At 54.9% G+C, this 27,379-nt stretch overlaps 6 protein-coding genes across 6 annotated transcripts in view; 5 read left to right on the forward strand and 1 right to left on the reverse strand.

Moving 5' to 3' along the window:
- Window positions 1–936, reverse strand: part of VOLCADRAFT_91014 (uncharacterized protein) — a gene marked incomplete at both ends in the record, with an annotated part of 2,480 nt that extends 1,544 nt beyond the window's left edge. The window contains one exon of the mRNA XM_002950595.1: window positions 6–936. Within this exon, the coding sequence (XP_002950641.1) occupies window positions 6–936 (931 nt within the window). The remainder of the gene's footprint in view (window positions 1–5) is intronic.
- A 1,195-nt stretch (window positions 937–2,131) lies between these two features.
- VOLCADRAFT_91015 (uncharacterized protein) lies at window positions 2,132–3,113 on the forward strand (the record flags this gene model as incomplete). The annotated part of the gene is made up of 2 exons (XM_002950481.1): window positions 2,132–2,473; window positions 3,060–3,113. The coding sequence occupies 2 exons, from the start codon at window positions 2,132–2,134 to the stop codon at window positions 3,111–3,113; spliced, it is 396 nt and encodes a 131-aa protein (XP_002950527.1).
- Window positions 3,114–4,274: 1,161 nt separating this feature from the next.
- VOLCADRAFT_60479 (uncharacterized protein) lies at window positions 4,275–4,538 on the forward strand (the record flags this gene model as incomplete). Its single annotated transcript, XM_002950482.1, has 1 exon — window positions 4,275–4,538. A coding segment is annotated over one exon (264 nt), but the record flags the coding sequence as incomplete, so codon positions are not given.
- A 3,462-nt stretch (window positions 4,539–8,000) lies between these two features.
- Window positions 8,001–9,359, forward strand: VOLCADRAFT_91017 (uncharacterized protein; the record flags this gene model as incomplete). Its single annotated transcript, XM_002950483.1, has 1 exon — window positions 8,001–9,359. The coding sequence occupies one exon, from the start codon at window positions 8,001–8,003 to the stop codon at window positions 9,357–9,359; it is 1,359 nt and encodes a 452-aa protein (XP_002950529.1).
- A 1,136-nt stretch (window positions 9,360–10,495) lies between these two features.
- On the forward strand, window positions 10,496–12,058 carry VOLCADRAFT_91018 (uncharacterized protein; the record flags this gene model as incomplete). The annotated part of the gene is made up of 1 exon (XM_002950484.1): window positions 10,496–12,058. The coding sequence occupies one exon, from the start codon at window positions 10,496–10,498 to the stop codon at window positions 12,056–12,058; it is 1,563 nt and encodes a 520-aa protein (XP_002950530.1).
- Window positions 12,059–17,954: 5,896 nt separating this feature from the next.
- Window positions 17,955–22,363, forward strand: VOLCADRAFT_91019 (uncharacterized protein; the record flags this gene model as incomplete). The annotated part of the gene is made up of 9 exons (XM_002950485.1): window positions 17,955–18,090; window positions 18,620–18,764; window positions 18,812–18,891; window positions 19,184–19,274; window positions 19,485–20,229; window positions 20,733–20,855; window positions 20,991–21,110; window positions 21,402–21,515; window positions 22,229–22,363. The coding sequence occupies 9 exons, from the start codon at window positions 17,955–17,957 to the stop codon at window positions 22,361–22,363; spliced, it is 1,689 nt and encodes a 562-aa protein (XP_002950531.1).
- Window positions 22,364–27,379: the final 5,016 nt, after the last annotated feature.

A 27,379-nucleotide genomic window follows, 5' to 3' on the forward strand; every position in this document is an offset into this window, starting at 1 on the left:
AGGACGGGAAGAAAGCGGCGCAGCCTGCGGCAGTCGCGCCTCCAACGCGTGAGGTGCAGCCGCCGCCGCCGCCGCCGTCGCCTCGGGTGCTTCCGCCGCCTCATCCGGTGCTCCCGCTGCCGCCGCCGCCGCCGCCGCCGTCGCCTCGGGTGCTTCCGCCGCCTCATCCGGTGCTCCCGCTGCCGCCGCCGCCGCCGCCGTCGCCTCGGCTGCTTCCGCCGCCTCATCCGTTGCTCCCGCCGCCGCCGCCGCCGCCGTCGCCTCGGCTGCTTCCGCCGCCTCATCCGTTGCTCCCGCCGCCGCCGCCGCCGCCGTCGCCTCGGCTGCTTCCGCCGCCTCATCCGTTGCTCCCGCCGCCGACGACGGTGCCGCTGTAGCTTCTTCCCCTGCCACTGGCTCCTTCTCAGGGGCATTGCTCCCGCCGCCGCCGCCGCGGGTACCGCCACCATCGCCGTCGAGCTCAGCGGCGGCACCGCTGACAGCAGCATCGGGTTCCTTTTCACCTCCGACGCCTCCGCTGACGCCGCCGACCCGTGGGTCGTTCGGCGCCTCCGGTGCCTTCGGCAGTCTCAGTAGATCGAGTGCGGCACCGGTTGCTGAATTCAAAGCGCCCCAGGGATCGGATTCGGCGCCATGATTTCTGTACGGCATCCGTGCTTCTCCCAGCGCCCCTGACTTGCCGGCCACGGCCACGGCCACGGCCGCGGTGGTGGCGGCGGCGGCAACGTCATTCTCGTCACTGCCGTCACCGACGCCATCGTCACTGTCACTGGCGCTGGCGGAGGCGGCATCGCTATTGCGCCGCACCCGTAATTTCCCTTCATCGCTTGTTCTCCGGCCTTCGACGGACGATCGAACAATAGTTTGGTTCCCACCCCCCCTAGTGATGTTGCTTTGCTCTTCACTGTCAGCGCCGGCGCCGGCGCCAGCGCCCATCCCAGTTGTTCTGTTTTCGCTAACCAAAGTTTCTGATGACGCCGGCGCTGCTGCTGCTGCTGCAGCAGCAGCATAAGCAGCAGCAGCAGCCGATGATGATGATGATGACATTGTTGTGGCCCCCTCCTTTGCCGTCCGTGCGGTCGGCATCATCGCCAGCCTCAAAGCTGGAATCGGACCGCTGCCGCCGCCACCACCACCGGGCACCGCAGGTTCCGTAATGCCGTACGATCGTCCAGTGTCGTACTGTTGGGCATCCAGCTTGCGTCCTGGTAACGGGCCAGGGGGGGCTATGTAAGCGATCTAAGAGCCGCGTACGCACACGTACGACAGTTTAGGATTAGACAGGGAACACTGCACTCGCTAACTTTGTACAAATTTAAAATGTACTTTTCGGGCTTTTGGGAGAATATGGACAATTGAATGCAAGACAAAATGCGTAGGACGAGTCCTTGCTGTCGGCAAGGGTACATCTTCGAGGCGGCACCATGCACACAGGGGCCTTCGTCGCCCGACTCATCCCTCAGCAAGAAGGATTGTTAGCGCCTTAATACTGCCCTACCCCCTGCCGCTGAGACGCAAGGTCCTTGGCTTGCGCTCCCGCCTTTCTGCTACCCATGTCGTGTCATTCGTTGTTCATACCGGCCCCGCCCATGATCCTCTAGCCCTAGCTAGGTTGAAGACATGGTTCGACCTATGCTTCCCGGTGGTAAACAACTTAATTGTTGATGGTTACGGTGCAAGTCGGAGCTAGGGCTCAGCACGGGTAAGACGAGTTGTTGTAATTTTCAAGTAAACCGAAATAGGTGTTGAATACTTGTGTTGGATTTGTGTCGAATGCTAGGCACGCGGTCGTTTGTACGGTTATGCTGAAACAGGCAGCAACTCTATTGTCTGGAAAATTAACGTTATTTCATTTAGCATTGCAAAAGACAATCTGCACTTGATCGCATTGAGAACCCATACAAGACATTCACACAGTCTCTGCGTTTGAACAAGGCGAAACATGTATTTACGCTGCCCTGTGAAAAACATCGTTGCATCTCTGCCTTGACAATTTAAACACAAAGCTCAAATGTTAGATCCGTGTATTTCCAAGGCAGGGTTAGTCATGCAGCTTTGACGCAGGGGCTGGTACTCGCCACAACTTTATTTAGCTCAACCTTAACCTAGAATAATTCAGCTTTAAGAAAGTATGGGCAAACGGCGTGGGCAGGGAGAGCCCCGGGAGGACCAGTATGGCGAGTTCAGCGTCTCCCAGGACAAGCAGCACTTTTCCGGCTTCAGCAGCGGCAAAGGTCTCACGGGAGGCGGCTCCGCTGGCGGCTCCAGGAAGGGCGGCGACGTTACCTTTCAGCGCCAAGTTCCCAAATTCCTCCAAAAGTACAGCCACTTAATGGTCAAGACCGCGGCTGACGAAGACGATCCCTTGGTGGTGGGCGGCGACGGGAAGGGCGATCCCCACGGCAAGGGCTTAGGAGGGGAAGCCGGGGAGGATGCAGGGGGCGAGAAGGAGGAGGAGGACAACATCGAGGTGGTGAGTGAACTTGCGTGGTCGCTGCTTGTGCTAGGCATTAGGTGGAGCTGGTCATCTGGGTGCGCGGGAAAAGAGTAAAAGATAACCGGATGGGTCCGGATGCAAGCCGGACGTGCTAGGGGGGGGGGAGCTACCTTCTGGATGAGGTAGTAGACTGAGGGGAAGGGGGGAGAGTGATGGGTGGGTGGGAAATGGCTAGTGTGTGTGTGCGTGTGTGTGTGTGCGTGTGTGTGTGCGTGGGGTGGGTGGAAGGGGGAAATGGTCGCCATGGCTATATACATACATACATACATACATACATACATACATACATGCATACATACATGCATACATACATACATACATACATACATACATACATACATGCAGGAAGCTCTCAAACGCGCCATGGCGGACAACCCGGAGCTCGCCCGAGAGTTTGAGGGCACTCTGGCAACAAAGGTAAATGCGGGAGGAGGGAAAGAGGCAGTGGGGGGGAACTTGGGTTTAGCTGGTTTTTTGTGCGTAGTGTGTGTCTGTGGTTGGGGGCTGCCAGTTTCGGATGGCCGCCTAGCTGCTGCCGGATGGCGGCTGTTCGCTGCTGGAGAACCCTTTTCCCGGCGACAAGTGGTTTCGGAGGTACTTGCTGTTGGCGCGATAAGCGACATATATACATACATGGTCTCCCTTTTGCCATTTCTATTGGGCAGCGGATAAGGAAGGAGGGTTGAAAGTCTGGTCGGCCTTTGGCAATTAATTAGCAAAGGCTTCTGGTATCAGGTATCAGACCTGTCGTACAGTACGGCACATATGTATATGTACGACAGGTCCCACATCTGTATATATATACATCTGTACATATATGTCTATACAGATCTGTGAATATATCTGTATGTTATAATTTATATGTCGAATGACATCGCGCACCACCTTGATAACCGCGTTGCCTGGCTGGCTGGCTGGCTGGCTGGGTGGCCTCCGGTGTCCGATTCCGCAGCTGAAGCAGGCGGAGGCGGCCGAGGAGAAGGAGCGCGGCAATGCGCTGTTTGGGCGGAAGAAGTACGAGGAGGCCGCCAAAAGCTTCAGTCGCTGCATCGAACTGGATCCCAGGTGGGTTGCACCTTGTGTGTGATGCGACGGGATACGTGGCGTGAGGATATGAAAAAATGTGGGTGTGGGTGTGTGTATTTAGGATGTATTCAGCCGACAGGATGTGTGCCCGACACCACCACCATTTCCCCCTGGCTGGGCCGCCGCTCGGCAACCCTTCCTTCCTATCCCACGCACGGCTGAGACGTGACGTGCGTGAGAAAGGTGCTGACACGAGCACGGCTGCCCTGCCCGACTACCGCAGTGTGCGGTAGCTGAGCACGTTGCATTTTGGCTTCCGTATACACTTGGCCACGGCTGGCATTTACGGCGGAACCCTAAGTCCTCATTCTACGGACTGAAATTTGCAACTGCAACGGACGCGGGGTATCTTTCCCCCGTGTTCTGTTTTGCCGTAGCAAAAAGATTGAAAACTTATAATATAACTATATTATATTAGGTTATATCACATTATTATGTTAATAACTTAATATATCACGTATTCGTCAAGGATTGATAAATTATGGTATCTTGCCCTGACGACTGGGAACTGTGTGGAGAAGGAGGAAGAGGTGGAAGAAGAGGAGGAGGAAGAGGTGGAGGAAGAGGTGGAGGAAGGGATGTGGTGATCTGTCGAGGGATGGTTTGCGGATGGGGCGGGGCGGGCCGTGTTCACCGCCATGTACTGAGCTCCAACCGCTGCTGATAACTGCATAACTGTCAACTTCCCAACCTACCGCCAACTGACAGTTGTGAGGTGTACTACTCCAACCGCTCGGCTGCCTACGCTGCCCTGGAGCGATGGGATGATGCAGCGACTGACGCACGACGTGTGCTGGCGATTAAGCCGGGCTGGGCGAAGGGCTGGGCGCGGCTGGGTGCAGCCTGCATGGGACTGAAGCTGTACGGCGATGCAAAGGAGGCGTACGAGAAGGCCCTACGGATCGAGCCGGAAGACCAGGCGTTAAGGCGAGCGTGTGAGAAGGTGCGAAAATAAACACGGGAAGATGTTCTCGTTGTAGCGATGGGCAGTACAGGTATTTTCTTTAAGTAGTCTTTTTGTTTTTTGTTGGTCACTGACTGTGTTTTTAGTTAGCACGTGTCCTCTTGAATCAATTCAAGACCAATTCAGTACTTCAAGTCCAAGGCGGTTGGTTCAATTTTCAAGGATCCCGCCTCGTCCTAGAGGTAGGGAGTTCGACAATCGACACCAATTTAGTGTGAAGGATGTCGTAACCTATCAACTCAGGTCCCTGCCTCCTCATCACAGACGCTAGCCATAATCTCATGCTTTCGACATAAATAGAGACGCACCTAGTAGGAATCGTTCTCTGAACCTTAAGCCGCAAATAGCCGCAGTGTCTCCAGACCGCACTTATGTGCTTCTGTGTCTCATATGCAAAATGCTGAAATTAACATATAAAGTAAGAGAAGGGGGTTAACAGCCTTGTTATCGTACTGACGCCGACATGCGGCAATAACAACCGATTTGCAGGCCGAGACGATGGAGCTCCAGCAAATGCGGGAGGGCAAACACACCTTCAAGAAGATGCGCACTGGCAATGGTCATGGCGGTGGTGGTGGTGGTGGTGGTGGTGGTAATGCTGGCAGCAGAAGCGGGCCGGACAGAAGCGGCCCAGTGAATGAAGTCGCAGAGCAAAAGCCCAACACAGGTTCCGGAAAAGGGGCCCGGGGGAAAGCACCGCTGCAGGGGGTCCCTGGGTTGTTACCTGCAGGGGGGGGAGGCGGCATTACTCAGCCCAAAAACAACACGAACAAGAAGATATTGTCGTTTGGCGCTGAGGAAGACGACAACGAGGAACAATAATAAAATAGTAGTAATAATAATATACCCTACAAAGACCCGAGATTGCTGCTCAGTTAGGAATCGGATAGGAGCTGTAGCCTAATGCAAAGAAGGAGATAAGAGGCTGTTGTGATTGTGTAGCAGCAAGAGCAGCAGCAATAGCAGCGGCAGGCAGGCAGGAGGGTGTCACCGTAGAGAGCTAGGCGACCCCTACAGACCAGCCCACCTAAGGGCAGGTCAAGGAAGGTTTTCGTTTGGGGCAGGTCGAGGAAGGTCGGGTACCTTAAATATTTCCTCAATAAAGGGTTGTCCCCTTTAGGGATGAAGAACTTTAATTCCCACTCAGGCAGGCCGGCAGGCCGCCCCAGCAGACAGGTGCTGACGCCGCACGGCCAGGATCCCGCCGGGGCCGAAGGAAGGTGATTCTGGCCCCACCCTGCACAACCGACCCGTCCGGGGACATAATGCGGGAGAAGAGGCGACGTCTGAAGGTTTATTGTCGATATGCCTTCACACACTTTGCTGAATGGAATTTGAATTGAATAGAAGCCTGCCACTCTGTAATTCAAATTCAAATTTACACTTTGCCGCGTGATCTGCGGTGTCAAAACCCACTGAGTCCCTTACAACACTGACAACCGCTTGCTTACTTGCTGACGTCAAATTTCGTCAATTCGTGTTTTTCTTTCTTGGAGGCGAGGTCGTAGTTTTAATCCTCCTAGGTATGCAGGGCAGCAAACTACAACTGGTAGACCCGCTGAGGTAGGATAGTACTGCAAGGGGCTTCGGAGCTGTACGACACATCAGGAGGACGTAATCACCCGAGCATATTTTGGTGGGCAGAGTTTCATTTTTCGGGGATGCCGTACAGCAGACCTAGCAGGATGCTGTACACCTCCGAACAGGTGTGGCCTGCAGCACTTTATCCGGGCCCCCTATTTTTCCAGAAAGGAGTGGCCAAGCCGGGCTTAGAGCTCAATGTGGTGAACGTGTGTGGGGGTGTTAACGGTGCAGAGGCGGCGTCGCTGTGGCTGGCTGGCTGGGTGGCTGGCTGGCTGGCTAGGTGGGTCTAGCTAAGGTGTAGCAGATCCAGACGTCATACGGAAAGCGAATTTTGAGGCCCACAGCGGACAGCAGTGTGAGCTGGTGTGAGCTGGTGTAAGTGCTGTGCGGAATTCGTTCCCTGGAGCACTGAACTCGACCCGATCGAGGTCCACTGTAACAATCGCAAGGTGGTGTGGCTACCAGGCCGCCGACCGCGCCTGCTAAAGAATCCCCTCATGCCCAGCGCGGAGCTTGCCTCATTCAAACTCGGACAAACTCGGACAACACCGCCTTATTGACAATAATAATAGTCGTAGTAATAATGTTGTTATTATTATTATTATATCGTTATTACTTGCTTATGTAGTTAACTCCTAGCAAGAACCACGTCAAGGCAAAGCAAGAAGACGCCCCATCGTGTGACCATCGATCTTACAGCAAACTGCAACTACTTTGCTCTCTGCCCTCCCGCTTTCCCAAGGTGCTGCAGAGCTCTGCTACGGTACTCCCATGCACCAAGTCCTTGCAAAACATTATAATAATGTCCTTTGCTATCTTTCGCGCTTTCCACAGCCTAAAAATTTACTCCTATACAATTTCAGAGAATAGGATATTATTTGCAAATCATGCAAAACCGAAAAATCTTTGCTTTGCGACCCATGGGTCGGCCACGCAAGCAACTCATTGCATGATTTGCGGCATATTGCTGCCAAATATTTGCACGGTGTCAGTAAACCGGCTTGTCACCACGTACGTCTAATCATCCTCATCCTCGATAAAGATAAAGATAACGCATTTGCAGCGAAACTTGACAGCGAAACGGTGCTCTTCTCAACACTCCCTTATGGAACGGAAAGAACCGCGTTAAGTGCTACTCCAAAAACCTTTTTTATCATCGACTTTTTTCACTTCCTTCTCCTCGACTCTCTCTGTCGGCTTCTCTTTCTCTTTCTCTTTCTCTCTCTCTCTCTCTCTCTCTCTTTCTCTCTCTATCTTTTCCTTCTCGCTCGTTCGTTGATTCTGATAATGTCGTTTCTAGCACCGGAAGTTCCAAACATGCAATGCGGTACATATGGCGGTCATTCATCTGCATCCACAGATCGGCAACCTCAGGTCTGCTCGCCGCAACAAGGGCATCAGCTGATGCCATTGCTGCAACACCCTTCCACGCAACCTTCACCTCCACCAGCCGCAACGGCAGCTGCAGAAGCAGCACTACTGCCAGCAGCACTAGTACGGAAATCAGGAGCGACAGCAGACGCAGCAGCCGCAGGAGGCAGCAGCGGGAGCTGCGGCGCTTTAGGGCGCTCTGCCGTCGGTCAGCAAGATAACAATGAAAACCGCACCGACGCGGCGATGGCGGCGACAGCGCCGACGGTGGCGATGGAGGCGGCGGAGGAGCAAGGGATTCAGCCGAATCCATCCGTGTTCCCGTTCACCTTCAGCGGCAACAACATGGATGGCGGCAGCGGCAGCGGCAGCGGGGGCGGCGGCGGCGGCGGCGGCAACGGCAGTTTTGTTGCTCGGAACTCCGATGGCGGCGACGGTGGCGGCAGCGGCGGTGGAGACGACAGCTTCTCGACCGACGGCGCCGGCACGTCAATGTTCATGACTACTGCCGACTTGTACGACAACACCAACATTGGAGTCCTACAGCCGCTTTCGCCGCAATCGCTGCCGCCGCCGACAGCATTTCTGCCACGACCTCTTGTGCAAGGATTACCATTACCAGAACCGCCGTGGTGGTGCCGTACTGTTGGTGACGATGATGATGCCGCCGCCGTCGACGTTGGGCTAGTCATTCCTGACATGGCGAGCACGGCGGGCGGTGGCGATGTCGGTGGCAGTGGGAACAACATCACGGCGCTCGTCGCTGTCGCTGTCGATGGGGATGGGGATGGGGATGGGGATGGCAGCCTAAACAGCAATTGCCACAGCAACATGGTTGATATGGGAAGGGATACAGAACCCGCACCGCTGCAGTACGGCAGCTACAACCCGAACCAGCATCACCAAGTCCAACTCCGGGGACATGTTACAAACCCACCACATCATCCCCGGTTGCACGACATGCTCGTCTTGCAGCAATACTGCGGCCATTCCCACGTCAGCAAAAACGACCCACGGGTCATACCCATTGCAAGTATGATCCACAGGATGAATCCCTTCCTGCCGTACACGGAACAAATGCTGGTCACGTCTGCAAGCACCGCTCCCGCCTTGCATCAAGGTCAGCCTGAGTGGGTTCGCAGAGGCAGTAGCGACGGCGGCGGTGGTGCTGCCGCTGCCGCTGCCGCCGCCGTCGCTAGTGCTGGGCCACCCACGACTTATGTTTTGCAGCCGCCTCCGTCATCACCATCGCCGCCACTGCCGCCGCCGCCGCCACCACAAGCGCATCTGGCAATGAATTCGTGGCAGCTACAGCCGCAACCGCCGCCGCCGCCGCCGGAGGTGTCCTTCCAGCGAAGTGAGGGGGAAGGCGCGGCGGTAGGTAGCCGAGGAGGAGGAGGAGGTGGCGGAGGACGTAGTCCCACCGCCGCCGCCGCCGCCGCCGCCGCTGCCGCCATGACCGACGACGACGCCAATGTTGGCGGCGGCGGCAGCTCCGGGTACGCCTCCGATAACGGCATGAATAGCAGCGGCAGTAGCGGCAGTAGCGCACCTTCCGCCGGGGGCCTATTCGACCCGCGCGCCGTACGGTCACCGTACACTGACCTAAACCACCAGCAACGGCTATTCCGCGCCCTGCAGCTACACCACCAACGACGGCTTGAGCTACAGGTGCCGTACGACATGTTAACCCCGAGGCTGCTTCGACGTCGGAGTCAGCGCTACTGCATGAGTCACACGACTGCGGGACGGGGGACTCGAACCGGAGTCAGCGGCGGCGCCGCAGCCGGTGCTGGTGGCGATGGCGGCGGCGGCGGTTTATTTGAGGTAGGGTACGGCATACGAGATATCTCATAGTATATGTGACGTGATGAGGGGGGCCGAGTTCTCGTGCCGGTGGCTGCGCGCGGCAAAGGAGGGAGTGTTGCGGACAGGGGGAAAAATAGAACGGGGTGGGCGTACGATGAGGCACAGACGACTGAGGAGAAGAAAAAACCATGACTGTGTGGTGGGCAAAGAGGGTTGGGGGGGAGAGAGGCTGGGGGCCCAGCGTCAAGAGTTACCGGGCGTGACAGGCTGGGGGCCGTCCTAGGCGTCTTCTAAATGTAGGGAGCCTCGAGAATCCGTGCAGTGGTTTGTGTGGGGAGCTGGTTCGGGGGGGCGGGGGGGAGGAGGCCCAAAACAATAAATAGCATGTTTTATATAACAAAAGCAGAGGATGTACGGACGGAATACGGAAGAAGAAAGATAGGTGGCTCAGATTTTGTGCGGGCGGTAGTTGTTGAGGTAGTAAGGGAGGTAGAGAGCAACCGATTGCGTGTGACGAGTGACGAGTGACGAGTGACGAGTGTACCAGGGATAGACGGATACACCACACAGGAGTACCCCCAAGTACTGCATACCGACCGAACCCCGGGGGGAGGTTGCGCTCTCCCTTCCTAAAGAGATTTGGAGATCGGACCAACACCTCCCTGAATTACCGTACATGATTCCCTGCCCCAGCACATGCCCCAGCACATGCAGCCAAGGGATATGCCTGTAGAACACCAGCGGACATAAAAACATACATAAAAACATACATACATAAGAACATGCATAAAAACATACATACATAAAAACATACATACATACATAAAAACATACATACATAAAAACATGCATAAAAACATACATACATACATAAAAACATACAAGCATGACAGCATACAAAGGCCTCTATGGACCACGATAACGCCACCGCAATGGCGACTACAATTACTACGGTACCACACCATCGCATTCTTAAACCCTTAAAACCTCGAAACGTTTAACATATTTCATAAGCCTAAACCTTTTTACCGCACACCCCGTAGGGAGTGCGGTCCGTAACGGACCGCAGACCTCTCGTCCTTCTCCCCACCCGGGGATATGGCGGGCAGCAGCAGCAGCAGCAGCAGCAGCAGCAGCAGCAGCAGCAAATCGCCCCGGCGGCGGCTGTAGCAGTACCTGCGCCGATGGCCATGGGCATTATCGAACTGGCTGTAGCGCCGCCGCCAGATGATCCCATGGACACAACGGAAACAACCGACGAACAAGAACCGCCACCACAGCCCCCGTCACGAATAGACGCCGTAGCAGCTAGGGCCCGTGGCCAGCGGCGCTGCGGCGGCGGCGGCGGCGGCGGCAGCGGCACCTGTGGCAAGGAGGCTATGAACGGCTTGTACTCCCAGAGCCACCCGCCGATGCCTCTGCCGCCGTTGATACTGCCACTGCTCCCGCATCTGCCAGCGAAACAGCCGTTGCTACAGCCTCCACCTTCGGCCGGTGCAGCAGCAGCGGCGTCGGCGGCGCGAAGCGCTATCCTGTCAGAGGGCCGCCGCCGCCGCCGCCAGCTACCAACCAATGATGGCCAAACGGAGGGCTCCGCCGCCGCCGCCGCCGCCGGCCTCGTCGCCGGCGGCGGAAGCAGCGAAAGCAATCCGTCGGCGTCCAAGAGGTGTCGACACTGTATCGGAGATGGTCGCGCTACAGCCGCCGGCCTGGCGTTGCCGTCGGCTGCTGCTACTGCTGCCGCCAGTGGAGCGTTGGCGCAGTATATCAGGGCGCTAAGTCTGGATCCGCCGCCGCCACCGCCGTCGTCGCCACCGCCGCAGTTGCCCCCGCCGTCGATGGCGCTACAGGATCCGCCGCCGCCCTCCCCACGGATTCTGTACGACTTCCGTATTCGTGAAGCCGTACCCAGCTGGGACTGCGACCCTGACGCCGCTGCAATTCCCGCGACACCTCCTGCTGGTGTAGCCGCTGCCGCCGCGGCGACGGCATCGGCAGCGTGTAGCGCTCTGACGGCGGCGACCATGCACGGCGATCCCCCGTCGCCGCCGCCCGAGTACGGCGGCACACCGCAGCTGCAGCGGCTAGAAGCTGCTTGGCAACAGCAGGCGCAGCTACAGCCGATAGAGCTGCTGCAGGGGCGGTGGCAACCGTTGCTACAGCTGCTGCAGGACGACAAGCCGTTTCAGCGGCAGTTGCAGCGGCAGATGATGAAGTGGACTGTATGCGAGGGGGGAGAGGGAATGGAGGCGGGGTCGCCGCCGGATGCGGTACCGGAGGGTGCCGGTGTGGTCCCCGTGGTGGTGGTGGGGGAGGTTCCCCTCCGAAGGGCCCAGCAGGGCCAGGAGGAGGAGGGGAAGGAGGAGGGAAAGGAAGGGGAGGGGGAGGAAACGGGGGAGGAGAAGGTAGGGGAGGTGCGGGAGGGGGAGGAGGAGGGGGAGAAGAAGGTGGGAGAGGAGGTTTGGGAGATTGGCAGGAGGGGCCGCAACACCCAGGAGGAGGAGCTGGAGGAGGAGGAGAAGGAGAACATGGGGGAGGTCGTGGAGAAGGAAGACCTGCCGCCGTGTCCTGGCGACCTGCCGGCTGCCCAACTGGGCCCTATCCCGGCCACTTCGGTCCTGGATTCGGAGCTGCTTCCCTCCCTTGTGGGCCGCCGTACGGAGTCCATTCGACCTGTGGGGGCCTGGAGGAAGGGAGGAGGCTGTGGCGGTGTTGGCGGGCTGGGGCAGATGGAGGCGTGGAGGTAGGAAGGTGTGCTGGGAGGGGAAGAGGCAGCAGCAGCTGTAGCGCCTAGGTTGATATCGGTTGATAAACACGGTTGGGATTGGGTAAGCGGTTGTGAGTAAGCACCTGGCTGGTTGTGGCGTGTGGCTGCGGTGCGGCTTTCAACGGAGCTTTGAACGTTTGGTGCGACTGAGGTCCCGGGGGGTTGGTCGTGCAATGTTATATGTTGTTACAGGGTGGTTAACTTCGCCAGCGGCCCCTTTCCCGGGCAGTCCCTGCTCTCCCCTGCTAGAGGGGCACCCTAGCCCATTCACCCCATCCGACTTCAGAGTATACTCCAGTTGTAGTTTGGCAACTCACCACCAGCATCCAACCAAATCTAGCGGATCAACGGCGCATCCACTTCGTTCCTGGTCAGCTCGCAAGTTGATATTATCACGTCCTACATCGTCCACATGATGGGGGGCCACCTCCCATTTCATCACTCCTCAATCACCCGAGGAGCCGGCAGGCGGATTTGAACCCGGGTGGGGGCAATGTACAGGATCGTGTGGTTAGGGTAGCGGCGGTGGCGCCGTTGTCTAACCTCGGGAAAGCCGTCTGGGTGGGCCGAAGATGCAGGTTCGGGTGCAGGTGTACAGACCTCGCTCTTGACGTAGCCGGTCAATGTTGAGTCCTTGACAGTGGACTCGGAGCCTTAAAATTTAGAATGCTTAAAAACTTTGGACTCTTTAGACCATTTGGAACCTTTGCAGCTTTGTTTTGTCTTTGTTTAGTGTTGTGATGACGGGGCGAGACACGTTGCTATTGGTGCTATATGATCTTAGGCCTCCAGCTAGTCCGTGAAGTCGTCAATGAAGAAAAAACCGAGAACACCAACACTGTGGGGCTGAGCGGGCTGCAGCCTTGCCTGACCCCTTTTGAAAGGTTCCCTCAGCCTACCGTTTTTGCTTTCGCATGCACACTTCCTTTCCTGTAACAGGCCGTCTGCGCCTTCAGCATGGTGCCATGTATACGTACCCCGCGCTCCTTCAGCCTCAGGCGACAAAACAGGCGACACGGAACACGGTGTCAAAATCATTCCCAAAATCAACCAGGTGACAGACAAGGAGCTAGGATGTGTTCTCAGGGCCATATTATTCCTGTGCTGGTCAGCAAAGGGCCGGAGCAAGAGTTTGTTGTGTGTGGTGCCCACCTTGGCCTGGAAACCAGCCTGCAAGGGGGATTGTGAATTGGCAGCCTCACCCCATTTGCTCACCCCAACCGGTGCTCCGAAACATTAGCATAGCACCTCATCGGGGGGCTCCAGCCACCACAAGACCACAATAGTTGCTCTTATCGTACAAATCGCCTTATTTGCGTATCAACGTCAAGGAAGACACTTCAAAATGACTAGGGGAGTCCTCCATACTGTGGATGTGTTCAAAAAGCCGGTGAATGAAGGGCCAAGGATATTGACAGAGTGCCCGTCCCTCTCTATTCTGGCATACTAATAGCATTCCACAGGTACACGGTCGAGTTCACCAGATTTTGTTGTTGCAGAGAGACTTAATAGACTTAATGCAGACAGCACACCTCTTCCAGGGTTCAGCTCTGCAGCTGACTCCACACATTGCCGCCAAGCACCGGCACTACGTACGGGTACCGTAGTAACATTCCAACCCCGACCATTACCCCTGAGTGGATGGACGAGTGCCAAAAACCCCTTGGGTTACTTATGTTACAAGTTACAAGTTACAAGTTCCGCACACAAGTGCGGGTGTGTCCGTAAAAGCCGGGGGGGGCCATGGACGTTGTATTGGTATTGACGCGGGTACGCGGGAGGTCATCTTCATTCTCCCTCGTCCACTTCAGGGCGAAGCGCCTCAGCGCGACGTGCCTCGCCTCCCAGATTAAATTACTTATGCAGGTACATAAGAGCTCCTTGAAATGTGTCACCCGATAGGCGCCTCTCGCTTCTCTGAGCAACTGCTAATATTTTATACACAAACGACTAAGCTCCGATTTTGCCGCCTGGTCATTGAGCAAACCTTCGGCCTGCATTCATGCTTTGTGTGACAACATAGCAGGGCTAGCTCCACACATTCACATTCACTCGTCCACTAGGGGGTGTCAGAGTGCTCGGGCCAAAACCTGTACTGCGGCTGCGAAACAGCTCCCCATTTTTGACCTTCCTGTGAAACCTCGCGGAGCCCCCGGTAACCGTCGGAAACCTGTCGAAATGCTGCAACATGTTATGTCCATGAATGGCAAGCGTCGTAAATGGGCCAAGGTGCACGCTTAGATACCCTTAGCCGCCGCCGTCATGTGGCCAACACATGCTAAGGTTTTCATTCCTCGTTTAGCACATCGTAAGCTAATGCAGTTTCGTTTATGTTGCTGGGCTTTGGAGGCAAACAGAGCACGAAGGGGCAAGTACCATGTCCCCAGGGGGCAGCGGTTTTGCTGCTGTTGTGGTACTAATAGCCGAATCGAGGATGAAAAGCACGTGTTATTGGAATGCCCAGCCTATAATGATATTCGTGCTGGAGGGGGATTCAACCATCAGCAGAGCATGTTGGAGGCCATGAAATGGGAACCAGTACGTCTGGCGAGGATGTTGGAACGTATGTGGGCTCACCAAAACTCAGTTACCCCCGTTGGACGCTAGTCTGGGCTCATGTGCGGTGTTTCCTTTTCTCCGTGGCTTTTAAGCGTTGAAGTATTGCCCTTGGGCCTTTGGCTCGTATGGGTAGTTTCACAGGTATGGGGTCACACACACCCAACCATGTAACACACACACACTCAGATACCCTTAGACAGCTCTCAGGTCTTGTGATCACCCGACTGTCACCTACCCAAAGGTCACACAGGCCTAGAAATGTATCCTTTGTGACCTATATGTCCTTTGCTTGCAAGGGTTGCACCTTGAATTCATGGGAGAAGGCTACAGAGGTATAGGGAACTGTCACAGCATCTGCGGGTTTGCTGATTGGACTTTTCTGGGACGAGTGATCCCGGGGGTATTGACAGAGGTGCCCTGAGCATGGCCTCTACCAGCTCTTGCCTGGCATGCGGGACGCGTCCTGTACGGGTCTTGAGCACAACGATGTGGGCGCACATGCCTGTGACGCCCTTGCTTCAGTACTTGCGGACAGTACATGCAGGAGACCCTCCATGTGTTTGACTTGGTATTGTAGTCTCTCTTATTGAAGTGAACCTAAACGATGTGGTCCTGGGGCCTACCACCCCTGTTTTAGACTCGGACAGAGCCATAACGGCTTACTGGTGCCCCAAAACCTCTCCTCCGGAAACACGGAAACTTGTTTCACAAGGTTACCGTATCATGGAGTTTCAGTTTCGGCTTGAACACTGCTGGCCATTTTACGCAGTCCGCCCTCCCTGGAGACCATGTTGTGTAATACTTCATGGCATCCTTACTTTTTGCATGACTTAGCATGCATCATGGAGTCGCCGATACAGAAGTAGCCGTGCTCGCTTTCAGAGCACCCTGAGTTGCGTATCGCATCTCAAGCAGTTCATGCTCTGGATGTCATTATAAACCAGCTGCCGGAGCCCCCTCACATGGGATTGGGCCCTGATATGTCGCCGGATGAGAGTTTCAAAGGACTAACAAGTCAGCAGTCAGCATTGCTGGACAGGGACCCGCTGCTGCCACATCTGGATGCAGCCTACCTCTGGTGGAGATTCAGTGAGGAATGTTCAGTGTTGGCCGATATGACATCTCCAGTGAAGCAGCACTACCCTCACCATCACCGGGACAGGACTTGCTCCTTGATGTCAAGGAGGTCACCTTGTACACACAGGTCTCAGACATGCTTGGAAAAATCTACTTGTCTGAGGCCGACAACATTACTGTACAAAAGGAGATCCATGGCATTCTATGGGATGTTGCACACCAGCCTCTTGTATGCCTGCGAGCACAGTGGAAAAGTGTGCAACACCCTTTTGCCATGGATCTCCTTTGACCGAGGCCAAAGCCACTTCAACGCCGAAGTAGCGACAAAACCTGTAGGATCTGAGGCATCACCTCAGAAAACTGTGCCAAGCAGTTCTCGATCTCAGCTATGTATCTGCGATCCTCCATTTTGCCATCCGTTAAGCGTACTGTGTGGTGTGCCGCCACTCGGTCCAGCCCGGGCAGCCATGTCCTGCCGTTTGCGTATCACTTGTATGTCCCGTTCTTGTGCTTTGGAGAGAAATTCTTTATCGTTATTTGGAGTGCTTTTTGGTTTCGTTTTGTTATACACGCAGTCACTGTAGCATCGCTGGGCTATACATGCAGGGCTATACTTGTGCTTTGCTTACTGAAGCAGGTGAATTGATACAGTAGAGAGGTACGGCATTTCGGGCGTTTAGGATTTTTGTCCAGGTACAGGGCGGCATGACAACGATGCATTTCGAGTTCTCCCAAAGATGCAATTAATAAAATGGCGAAAATGGATTCGTAATCTGCATACTCCGAAACGGTATGCTCCCCCGGGGGCATGGTCGCGGGGTAAGAGGTTTCGCTTGTTGTCATCGGAACAAGGAGCCTATACCGGCGCAAGGTTAATTCTGTCTTATGTCCTTGTTTTTAAGCTATCAACTTTTAGATTGTGCCCCGTTTTCGCCTCCTCTTAAAATGAATCGTACCCGGATGCAAAATGTTTAGTTGGTCAGTCATCGGGTGCAATCGTGGTAGTCAATATGCGTTCGCGGAGCATAGCCGCAATCCTGCCTAATTTATTGAGGCTTTCCTGGCAAGGTTGCTGACGTAGGTATTGCACTGGGTTGCTGCGCTTTTGACGTCCTGGACCTGATAAACTAGCAGCTACTGAAGTTTTCAGCAGACATGGAGGAGGCGTCTTGCCCCTCATTTACTGGCAAGAAACTTGTTCAGGTTTCCGTGTATCCGGTCGCTTTAGTGAGCCGCCCTATACCTGACAACAGCAACAGCTCTGGATACCAGACTCTAGTATTCTCAAACGTCAAAGACGTACTGTTTGGGAGCGATAGCCGCAGCTGCATTTTTGAGCTGCTGGGAGAAGGCAACGATGCAACTGGACAGTTTCAGCTGGCAACTCAGCCCTTGGAGTTAAAAGTGAGTGAATGGATGCTAGGTTGTTTAAGGGGGGCTGTGTTATACGGGGTTGAGGGTTGTGCAGCGAATGTCGGATGCATTCAAGGAGCCACAGCATATCTGTCCTCTGTATGAGTGCCTGCGTCTGTTATTCTTATACATCGGAAGTTACATGGAGGCCGCGGCATGGCCAAATGATCGACAAGCTCCTTCACGGCTTCAGCATTGGGAAGAAACGCCGGCGACGCAGTTCCCAGCCGACACCCTTACCGGTCGTAAATCCTAGCCTCATACATGAGTTTGATTCTTGGAGTAGTCATAACACGGCCTGCCAGTCTAGCGCGCAGCACGCAGCGGAGCCTTACCCAGCTCCATCAGCTTGTTGGCATGCGTTTGAGAAAGCCACCCGCGGGGTTTTTGACCATGTTGTCCGTGCCCGGACTTCAGTTTTTTCTGCCTCCGATGATGTTCGCCAACCGGTTGGCTCGATGGCATGTCGGCGGAGTTGGGGTTGGTCATTAGCAAGATATGTCATGTCATGAGAACTACTCCGGCAGCAACCCACGCCTGCTTTCTGCTATCTCTTTCCGACTGTTTTTCTCAGGCACGTGCTAAGCACGCCTGATGGGTCACCCTTTTACCATCCTTGGGGATTTTCCAGTACCGCGTTTGGGTTCTTGGATTTAGCGATGATCTTATAACACTAACTTAAGGCGCTGTAAGCGTCATCTCACTCACCCGGGAGATCGGGTCACCCAGACACGCGAACATACTTGCCAGCCGTACTTGCCAGTCGTACCTGCCAACCGTACTTGCCAACCGTACTTGCCAGCTAGGCCCTAGCTGCCTGAAAATATATGCCTGAATGTACATCTGTGGACGATGTACAACAGGAGCGAGGGCCCGATGGGGAGCTGAAGCCGTACTGCTGCCAAGTGGCCTTGCATCGGGCTGTGTACGACCCGTACTCCAAGGCGGTGTATTTCGTGGAAGGTGAGTTGTACACTGAGTTTTACCGCCGTACCCAAGATGTAGAATGGAAAGAGTTTAGAAGCATTCGGTGCGCATGCGTGGAAGAATTTGTTGGTCAGGCGCGTGACCCAGATCGTTTAGGGTAAACAAATCAAATTAGGTCGGGCAGGAGCGGATCCGCATCTTTGGGAAATGCCGTACATTTCTGTTCACGCTGGGAGTGAATAATAATAATAATAATAATAATAATAATTATTATTATTATTATTATTATTATAAAATTATAATAACAATAGCAATAGCAATAATAATAATAATAATAATAATAATAATAATAATAACAATAATAATAACAATAATAATAACAATAATAATATATGAATAATACTAATAAAATAATAACTATGATAATAATGATGATAATAATAACAACAATAATAATACTGATAATTGTTACAGTTATCTTTCTCATCATTTAAATTATCGTGGTTCTCTCCTTTCCCCCACTTTTTGCATGCATGTCCGCCTCCCCCTCGAACCCCACTCTCAGGTCGCGCACTGATGCGACTGGGTCCTGACAACGTGGTCTCCCCGCTGGCGGGACACCGGGAGCAGTGCGGAACCACGGACGGACCCGGGCCCGGGGCAAGGTTCCAACTGCCGCAGACATTAGTGTGCGACGGAACCGGCAACCTGTACGTCGGTGATGGCGGTGCCGTACGGTGCGTGGCGCTGCCGTCAGCGCTGCCCGGGGCAGCGGCGTCAGTGCCGCCGCCGCAACAGTCGTCGCGGCAGCAACACTTGGAGCGGGGTTCCGTACTTGTGAGCGGGTCGCACAACGAACACAACGGCCATAACCAACATAACCAACAGCAATCGCAGCACAGTCTGGAGCAACAGGCGATGGTGTCAACCGTGTGAGTTTTCGCCTTCCTGGCCGGGCTTGGAACGTACATGTATGGGGTTTCGTCGTAAGATCTGTTACTTCTGTTAGTTTCTGTTAGTTGGAAGCCTGTTTGTTTAAAAGAGACGTGATTAGCGATGTTGTGTGTGTGTGTATGTGTGTATGGGGGTGTTTAGTTTGATGGTCCTGCACCGGCTGGCTGCCCCGAAGGTGGCGGGGAGGAAGTGAAGAGGCTCCGAGAGATCTTGGGTGATGAAAAAATTGCGGTTGGCGGTAAAATGGCTATCGTGCGTGCGGACTGGTGGGTGCGAGGTGCGCCGGGAACGGCGTGGCTGCGGGGGCTGCGGGGGATAGCTCTTGAGGGAATCGTTCTGGGAGATTTAATAGATGCGAATAATAAATAGCCCGCGTTTAATCTTCTGCTACAACATGTGTGTGTGTGTGTATGTGTGTGTGTAATGTACTAAATGGCTACTATGCGTATTCGTGTTTGCGCGGCTGCGGGCTGCAGGTACACCGGTCCCGGCAGCTTTGTGGACGTTGCGTACGACATTATCAACCGACGACTGTACGCCGCGACGATCCACGCCGTGTTTCACATCCCGGAAGATGGCCGCGCTCCGATTCGCATCGCGGGATCCGAACGGCCCCGAACCGGAACTGGATCCGGATTCGGCAGCCCTCAGGCCGCGGGACCGCCGGGATTCGCCCACAGCGCCTCTAATTCCGGATCCAGTTCTAGCTCCAGTGGATCCGGGCCGCTAGCCACCGCAGCTGCAGCCGCCGCCGCTACGGCGGCAGCGGCAGCGGGGGCGGCGGCAGCAGCAACCGGCGGCGGCGGCGGCGCCACCGCCGCCGGCGGCTTTTTCACTTGCATTAGTGGTATAGTCGCAGACTTGGACGGGGGGCTCTTGATTGCGGATCGACATCAGGTGTTCAGGCTGGAGGCGGCGGGGGGGTCTTTTGAGGCCGTGATTTGCCTGGGGAAGAGCGACACCTCCTGGGGTGGTGTAGGGGCGTACCCGGTGATTATGCCGGGTCAAGGCGGCTGGCTGGCGCTGTGTCAATACCACCACAAGCGCGTGCTGCTGCTGCAGCTGGGGCTGCGGTACAGCAGAGCCCTTTTCGGCGGCGGTACCGTACAGCTGCCGTACGGGCGGTCGTACCCGTGGCAGTTGCATCACGAGGGGGTGGCGGGGCTTGTGGGCGACCTGGCCTCCTTGCTGGCGTTCCCTGGCGGGTCTGAGGATGTGGAGGTGAGGGAGGGAGCGGGAGTGGGGAAAGAGCCGGGAGAAGGTTTGTTTTGTTTTGGGGGCCCGCCCGCCCGGGGGAGAAGGGCGGGAAAGGGGAAAAAAGAGGCGGTATGAGGTGTTTTTTGGGGGGGGGTACCGGAAGAGAGCAAAGAGGGAAAGAGCACACACTCACACAAGTGCAGGAACCATGCAAGGTTCGCGCGTTTCTGTGCACCCCCGCGCGCTTGTTTGGCGCGTTGATTGTAAAAGTTATTGGGGACGTGGAGGCTGTGTGTGCAGCCATGCCGTACTAGGGCGATTGGGCTGCGGCTGGAAGCCTGCAACGGATTACCCAGGAGACCGATCACACCGCGTTGATAAACACAAAACACACGTGTTCGGTATCCCGCGAGTGATACCCACTTTCCTCTTTTTCCCACGCCGCTGGGCGATTACTGTATGTGTGCACGGTGTACGACAGTACGGTGTACGTTTCCCTCTGCTGATGTTTGTCGTGCGCTGTTTAGGTGGCGGTTGGTGGTCGGAGCTTCCTGTGCCATCGCCTCATTTTGGCGGCTCGCTGCCTCTACTTCCGGCGGCTGTTCGCGGGGGGCTTTGCGGATAGCGGAGCGCGGCAGGTGGTCCTGCAGGTAAGGCTAGTGCGAGGGGGCTTCGTGTGTAGGGGTGGGGGCGTGGAAACGGGCGTGTGCGTGTGTGTAAAACCCCACCCCCTTCTCCCCCTGGGTTCTCCCCCCCCCCCCGGGGGCCTCCTCCTCCCCCATTAGGATGCCGACGCCGACGCCTTCGAGCTGCTCCTCCGTTACATGTACACGGGGGATATGGGCTTCCCGCCGCACATGCTGAGACCGGTGGCGGAGCTGGCGGATCGGTTGCTGCTGAGCCAGGTGCGGCAGGGTACGGCGTTGCAATGGGAGGGGTTGGTTGCGTCGGAGGGGAGGTTTGGGGGGTTGGGGGGTTGGCAAGAGAGAATATGCGACATCCGGACATGTGATTGATTGATTGATGGGTGCGACATTTGAAAATGTGTATATGCAAGAGACAATCATACGAGGCGCATCACCTCAGTCTGACGCCTAATTAACGACCCAGCACATTAACCCACAATCCCAACTGCCCAACTACCTTTTAACTGCCCAACTACCAAAAAGTGAGGCCCCCAACGCCCCACCCCGCAGGTGGTTCATCACGTACACCGGCGGCTGCTGGCGGCTGCTCAGCCCGGTAGTGTTGTGGATGACATGCTGTGGGCCCACCAGCACGGGTTTGAAGATCTGCTGGTGGTGCTTAAGGTGCGGTGCTGTTCAGCCTGGCGCTGGTGGTGGTGGTGGTAGTGGTGGTGGTGGTGGTGGTGGGGTGGTGGTGGTGGTGGTGGTGGTCGTGGTGGTGGTAGTGGTGGTGGTGCTGGTGGTGGTAGGGGTGGGGGTGGGGGTGGGGGGGGTGGGGGTGGGGGTGGGGGTGGTGGTGGTGGTGGTGGGGGTGGGGGTGGGGGTGGTGGGGGTGGTGGCGATATTTTGCTGCCGCGAAGCATTGCGCTGCCATTCGGGCTTTATGGAGAGGGGTTGGGAGGGTTGAGCATATGCTATGTCATAATCATTGCTTAGCGATTGTTATCCTGCCATGTGTCGGGATCGATCCTGGAATCTTCCATGTACACAATGTCGCACCTAAAATATTCGCGGTGTTGGGATTGATTGTAATATACGCTACATTATTTTAATTATATATAAATTACAAACTATGCAAAATTATTTATATGTATAAAACAATCCCAACACAGCGAAAAAATATATATATTTATGATATAACACCTAATACATATTTCGTTCTGCGTTACATATTATTCATGTGTAATGCGTGACATGGGCATATGTATATATGTGTATACAAATTATGTAACGCAGAAGGAAATATTGTTTCCCCCATCCACCTCCTCTCATATTTCCCGCGTGCCCATGCCAACTGCCGATGTCTAAACGTCACCACCACCTCACCACCACCTCAGGAATGGTACTTGAGTCATCAGGCGGAGGTGCTCGCCGCCGCGGGGGACAGCGTACGACAGCTGGTAGTGGCGGCGCCGAGCTTAATGTACGACCTGCATTGTGCCACTGTACGGCAGGTCGGACGCCGGCGGTAGGAATGTAGCACCGTCTGGTTGGTCGGCATCCGATGGAGAGGGGGTGCTGATGTTGATGTTGATGCTGATGCTGTTTGTTGATGCTGCTATAGTAAATACGGCCGTGGATTTCACTTCGCCTTGCAGGCGTTGCTGCTGCTGCTGCTGCTGCTGCTGCTCCTATTTATTTTTGTTAAGGAAGGAAGAACTTCTTTTGGTATGTTAGTTTTACAAGCCTGCATTAGGCATTAAACGTTGGATTTGTCGAATGGTTTCCGTACGATGATGGCGTCGGCGGCTGCTGGTTGCAGCGGCGGCTGTGCCTTCTTATTTATTTGTTACACTTCATTCAGCTGGTCTGCCCGTCACTTCTAAGTGCCTGTGAGGCCCTCCATTTCTGATATTGCTCTGTTTAGTACGACACAGGACTTGCTGGACTTTCATATGAGGGGAGATGGGGGGTCCTTATGCATTAGCTGCGTAGGGGGCCCCCCGGGCTGCGGTCGGATCATGTTACACCCCCACTCCATCTAGCAGGGGGGGGGCACTTTCTGCGTCCTGTCAAGGCTTTTGTGACGGGGGCTGGTTTGCTTTTTGCTTAGCACGTGTGTGCGCGTGTGTGTGTGTGTGTTTTGTGAGTTTATTTGGGGACAGGTTTCCCGTATGCGGACCATTGTATTACGTTCTTTTCAGTTTTTGTTGTTCGTTGTCGGTTTCTTTGTGGTGGTTGGGCTAACCGTGGTGACGGTTGTGCGATGATTACGTACGGCAAAGTGGCGCTGGCGTTTTTTCGTCGTAAGATGAGCTCTGCAGCGGATGCGATGTGTGATGTCGAGGACGAGTACGGGGGGGGCGCCCCTGGAGGTGTCGTATGGTATTTTGAATGGGTGGTACTCGATTGAGGGGATTTATAGGCGGCAGTTCTAGAATGGTGCTGACCATATCCTTGTGGTCAACGTTCATCATTTCAGAGGCGGACCCTTTTGCTGCACATACATACATACTGCCACACACGCTTCAATAAATGAAGGATTTCGAAAGAATCACCGGTGTACGACAATGCCGATGGTTCTTATTGGATAGCTTGGTGGGTGTTGGCCCACACATTTTTTGAGGGTGGGTTGGCCCACCCATTTTTTTTGTGGGGTACTTGACACCTCTAGACGATATACCCCGTGTTATACGACGCCGTACAGTGTAGCGCTGTAGCCTCTCATCTGCAGGAGTGCTACAATTCATGTGCCATACAACGATTCGCCAACCGTTTTTTGCTTTGCGCTCTGTCTCGCCCCGGTCCAGCCCAGCTCGCGCTGTGCCGTATTGCATGATGAAGACATACGCAGGTGCTGGGAAAACGCCATCTCGCCCCTTTCCTATAGTTTAAAACCTTCCGTCTGACACACGGGCATATCTTTGCTGTCCCACCTCAGGCTGCATTTTTGCCGATGAGGAGCCATGCACGCACTTTTAAATTTGCTTCTCGCAAAGGCATTTGTCTGCGGTCGGCCTGTGCTTTCGGGCGTCTTTATGACGGGCGGACAGTGTACGACGAGCGATATATCGATCCACCACACACACACACACACATGTCGCATATATAGATATGTCTATAGATGTGAAAAGGAATTGGGCCGGGGATGTGCAGCTAGATGTGCAGTTATATGACCGTACTACACGTCACGGCTAGATAGCGGAGATAAGGCCCAACAAACGCAACGTGTATTTGCTTTTTTTGGACCGTTTGGTTGGTCGCGGTATTTTACGGATTGCCGTTGCTGCTGCTGCCATTTCGCTGCACTAGATGCTGCGGTCGCAATGCCGATGCTGCCTCACGCAACTGAAGCGGCTGGCGAATCCATCCATTATTTTAGCGCAAAACGTACAACTGTACGTACGGCAAAGGTACGGCAAGCATGCATCCTGCGATTTTAGCCCGCCTCGACCCTCTCGTCTTCATGACGTCTTTTGAGGTATCTCGATTGTGGTGTAAACCCTATGTGTGAAGCATCCAGCAGGATGCGCAGGTGGCCCTGCAGGTCGTCTGGGCCCTGTTTTCCCGTCGTAGGAGGGTTCTAGAAGTACTACAGATACAACCATGTTTTTTCATTCGTGGGGGCAATTTCCCGAAGCGCATGGGTGGGCAGGGCTCTGCGAGTCGAATTTTTTGCGTCTCATTCACCCACCCGTCCTGGAACTGGGGTTCGGCCCTTATGGTTTGGGAGAGCGGAAGTGCGCTGTGTGGAAAGGAAGTAGAAGCTGTGGGTTGCGTGTTTCGCTGGCGGGATATCCGAAAGTGTGAAAACTTGCGGTGGATGTGATGGTGGCGATGGAAATTCGTGACGGGTTAGGACACACGGGGAGGAGGCACAGACAGACGGACAGTCCTCGGGCTCTGCTGGTTGGCCCTCATCCCGTACGAATGCCCAACCTCCGATCATGTGCAGCCTGGAGCGGATGTCCTGTTTAGGATACCTTAATAATTAATGCTTTGTTTTGATTTTAATCGGGATTATTGGGAGAGAGCGAGATTACTGCATTTTGGCAGGAGTCGGGGCGTACGGCCATCGTCGTGCACCGAGCATGCTGTAGTGGTATGTACAACATGCCATGCGATTTTGTATATTGCTAAACGCCTGAGAAAGTGCATGCGAACGCATTGCCTGCTAGCGCTGAGTGCGCGCACGCTGGACGAGGCGCTTTACGTCTATTAGGCGCATGCGGGCTGTCTGATGGTATCGAGAGGCTGCGAGAGTGATGCATTCGCAGCTGCAGCGGCAGCTGCGATTTTAAACTTTTGCTTAACGTACATTTGACGTCAGTGTTACGAGGTCATGTACGGGGAGGACAGTGCTTTTGCCTTTGTGGGTTCCTGGCGGCGGTCACCAAACACACCGAGCCACTGACACCGCATGTTTGCAAACGTTGTCTTGTGAAAATATTCTTCACTTCGCGCGTGTATTAGGCGGAAGCAACATCGCCCACGATATCCCTCTGCCTCTGTTCTGTTCAGCGACAATTGCAATTCTGAGCAAACAGAATGGGGCAGGTGGGGAAAACGCAGAGCCAATACGCAGTGGCCATCATTCCTAGTCCCAACGCGTTTCTTGTCTGGGCCTATATCAGGTAACCCCAGGTCTCGGGCTCAGTCTCGGGAGGCTCGACACATATCTAGTTGCAAACTCCCAACACCTCCAACCGTCAACCCACACCCCGATACCCATTCTACTAACGCGCGTGTGTGTATGTATGTATGTTGTTACAGGGTGGTATGTATGTGTATGTGAATGCGTTTCATCCGGTGCTTGTACAAGTAAGCAGTACGCGGTCTCAGGTGAACGAACCAAGGACGTGGGTGTGGCCCACTACCACCCCCCACTGCTGGGGTGTCGCCGGCTGGGGTGCGATGGACCTCAGCACCCCGCTTCGGTCATTACCTAGGACCCCCCCCCGCCCGCCCGATATACATGACCACTAAAACAAACCACATGCATAATACATACCAAGTGGAAAATAGGTGTAGAAATTGATGTTTTTTAACTTACATGCACACGTCCCACGGCACCAGCATATACCCCCACTTACCCCCACTTCACCCTCACAGGTCGGCAGGTCCCGCCTCAAATATGTTATAGCCCTAGCCCAGTAGAAGCTTCCAAACGTCGAGGAAGTCAAAATTCATAAAACCCTGTCACTCTGAAACCTGTCACATCCTCGACCCGCGCCTCCTAACACCGCCTAAGCTCCCGCCCCATCACTGAAGAAGTGCACCTTGCCATCCAAACACGCCAACGCCATCTGGGGGTGCAGCGGGTTGAAGGCCACACCCGTGACCGCCTCACCCACCACACCTCGCCCCACTTTATGCGCCACTACACCCTGCCGTACGTCGTACAGATATGCTTGCTTGTCTTCGGAGCCGACGCCGAGATATCGTAGGCAGGGTGTGAAGGACACGGCCACGTTGGGCAATTGGGAGTTCTTGTGGCCTGACGTGGTGAAGTATTTTGCATGAGGGGGATGAGGGAAAAGGGGGAGGGAAAAGGGGGAGGGGAAAGGGGGAGGGAAAGGGGGGGAGGGGAAGGGGGGGAAGGGAAAAGGGGGGAGGGGAAAGGGGGGAGGGGAAAGGGGGGGAGGGAAAGGGGGGGAAGGGAAAAGGGGGGAGGGGAAAGGGGGAAAGAGGTAAGGGAAAGAGGTAAGGGAAAGAGGGTTGTGTGTTTTTTGGGGGGAGGGAAAGGAGGATTCGTCTGTGTGTGTGTCGTAAGAGACGCGGATGATGTCCATCATGCCCTTTCCGCCGTGGCCACCACCACTACACACACACATACACACACATACGCCACATCCAAACTGCACACGCAACACCCGCAGCACCTGACGCACAAACCACGTACCCGCAAACGCCCGCACACATCGCTGAGGTGTTCGTACATCCCACAACTTGACGGTGTTGTCAGGTGCTGACGTGGCGAACAGCTCGTACGCCTCCCGGGGATGGTTCACGAATAGGGAGGCAGTTCCGGCCTGGGGGGGAGTTATGGTGGTTACGGTAGTTATGGTGGTTGTGGTAGTTATAGTACTTACGGTTGGGTTACTTCCAGGATGGTTTCTGTGTGTCCGGCGGAGGTATGGCTAGGGGTGCGGAAGGCCATGCAAGTGGCAGGGTACGGATTCACAACTGTCGTACAGGCGGGTTTCAAAACCCAGGGGGAAAGGACAAAAGCCGGGGGTTAAAGGCGAGGCATGGAGGAGTCACATCGTTACTACCAATCGCTTGAAAATGCGCCGAGCCCCCATAATTTATTTGAACATGTAAAATCAGAAAAGAAATAATAAAAGATGCTGTAAAACGGTTTCGATGGGGGGAGTTGATCTGGGACCGAGACGCGTTCAGCGCGATATTCACATACCACGGGCTATGATTTTTTTCCCAAGGCGTGCTGGGGTCTCTAAACCCCCAACGGAGGCAGCCCGCTTGCAAATCGTCGATATTCGCGGAATAGAAAACCCGCACAGTGGCCAGATTTCCCCCTTTTGCTG

The sequence above is a fragment of the Volvox carteri genome (assembly GCF_000143455.1).
Source record: "Volvox carteri f. nagariensis unplaced genomic scaffold VOLCAscaffold_19, whole genome shotgun sequence".
Lineage (NCBI taxonomy): Eukaryota > Viridiplantae > Chlorophyta > Chlorophyceae > Chlamydomonadales > Volvocaceae > Volvox > Volvox carteri.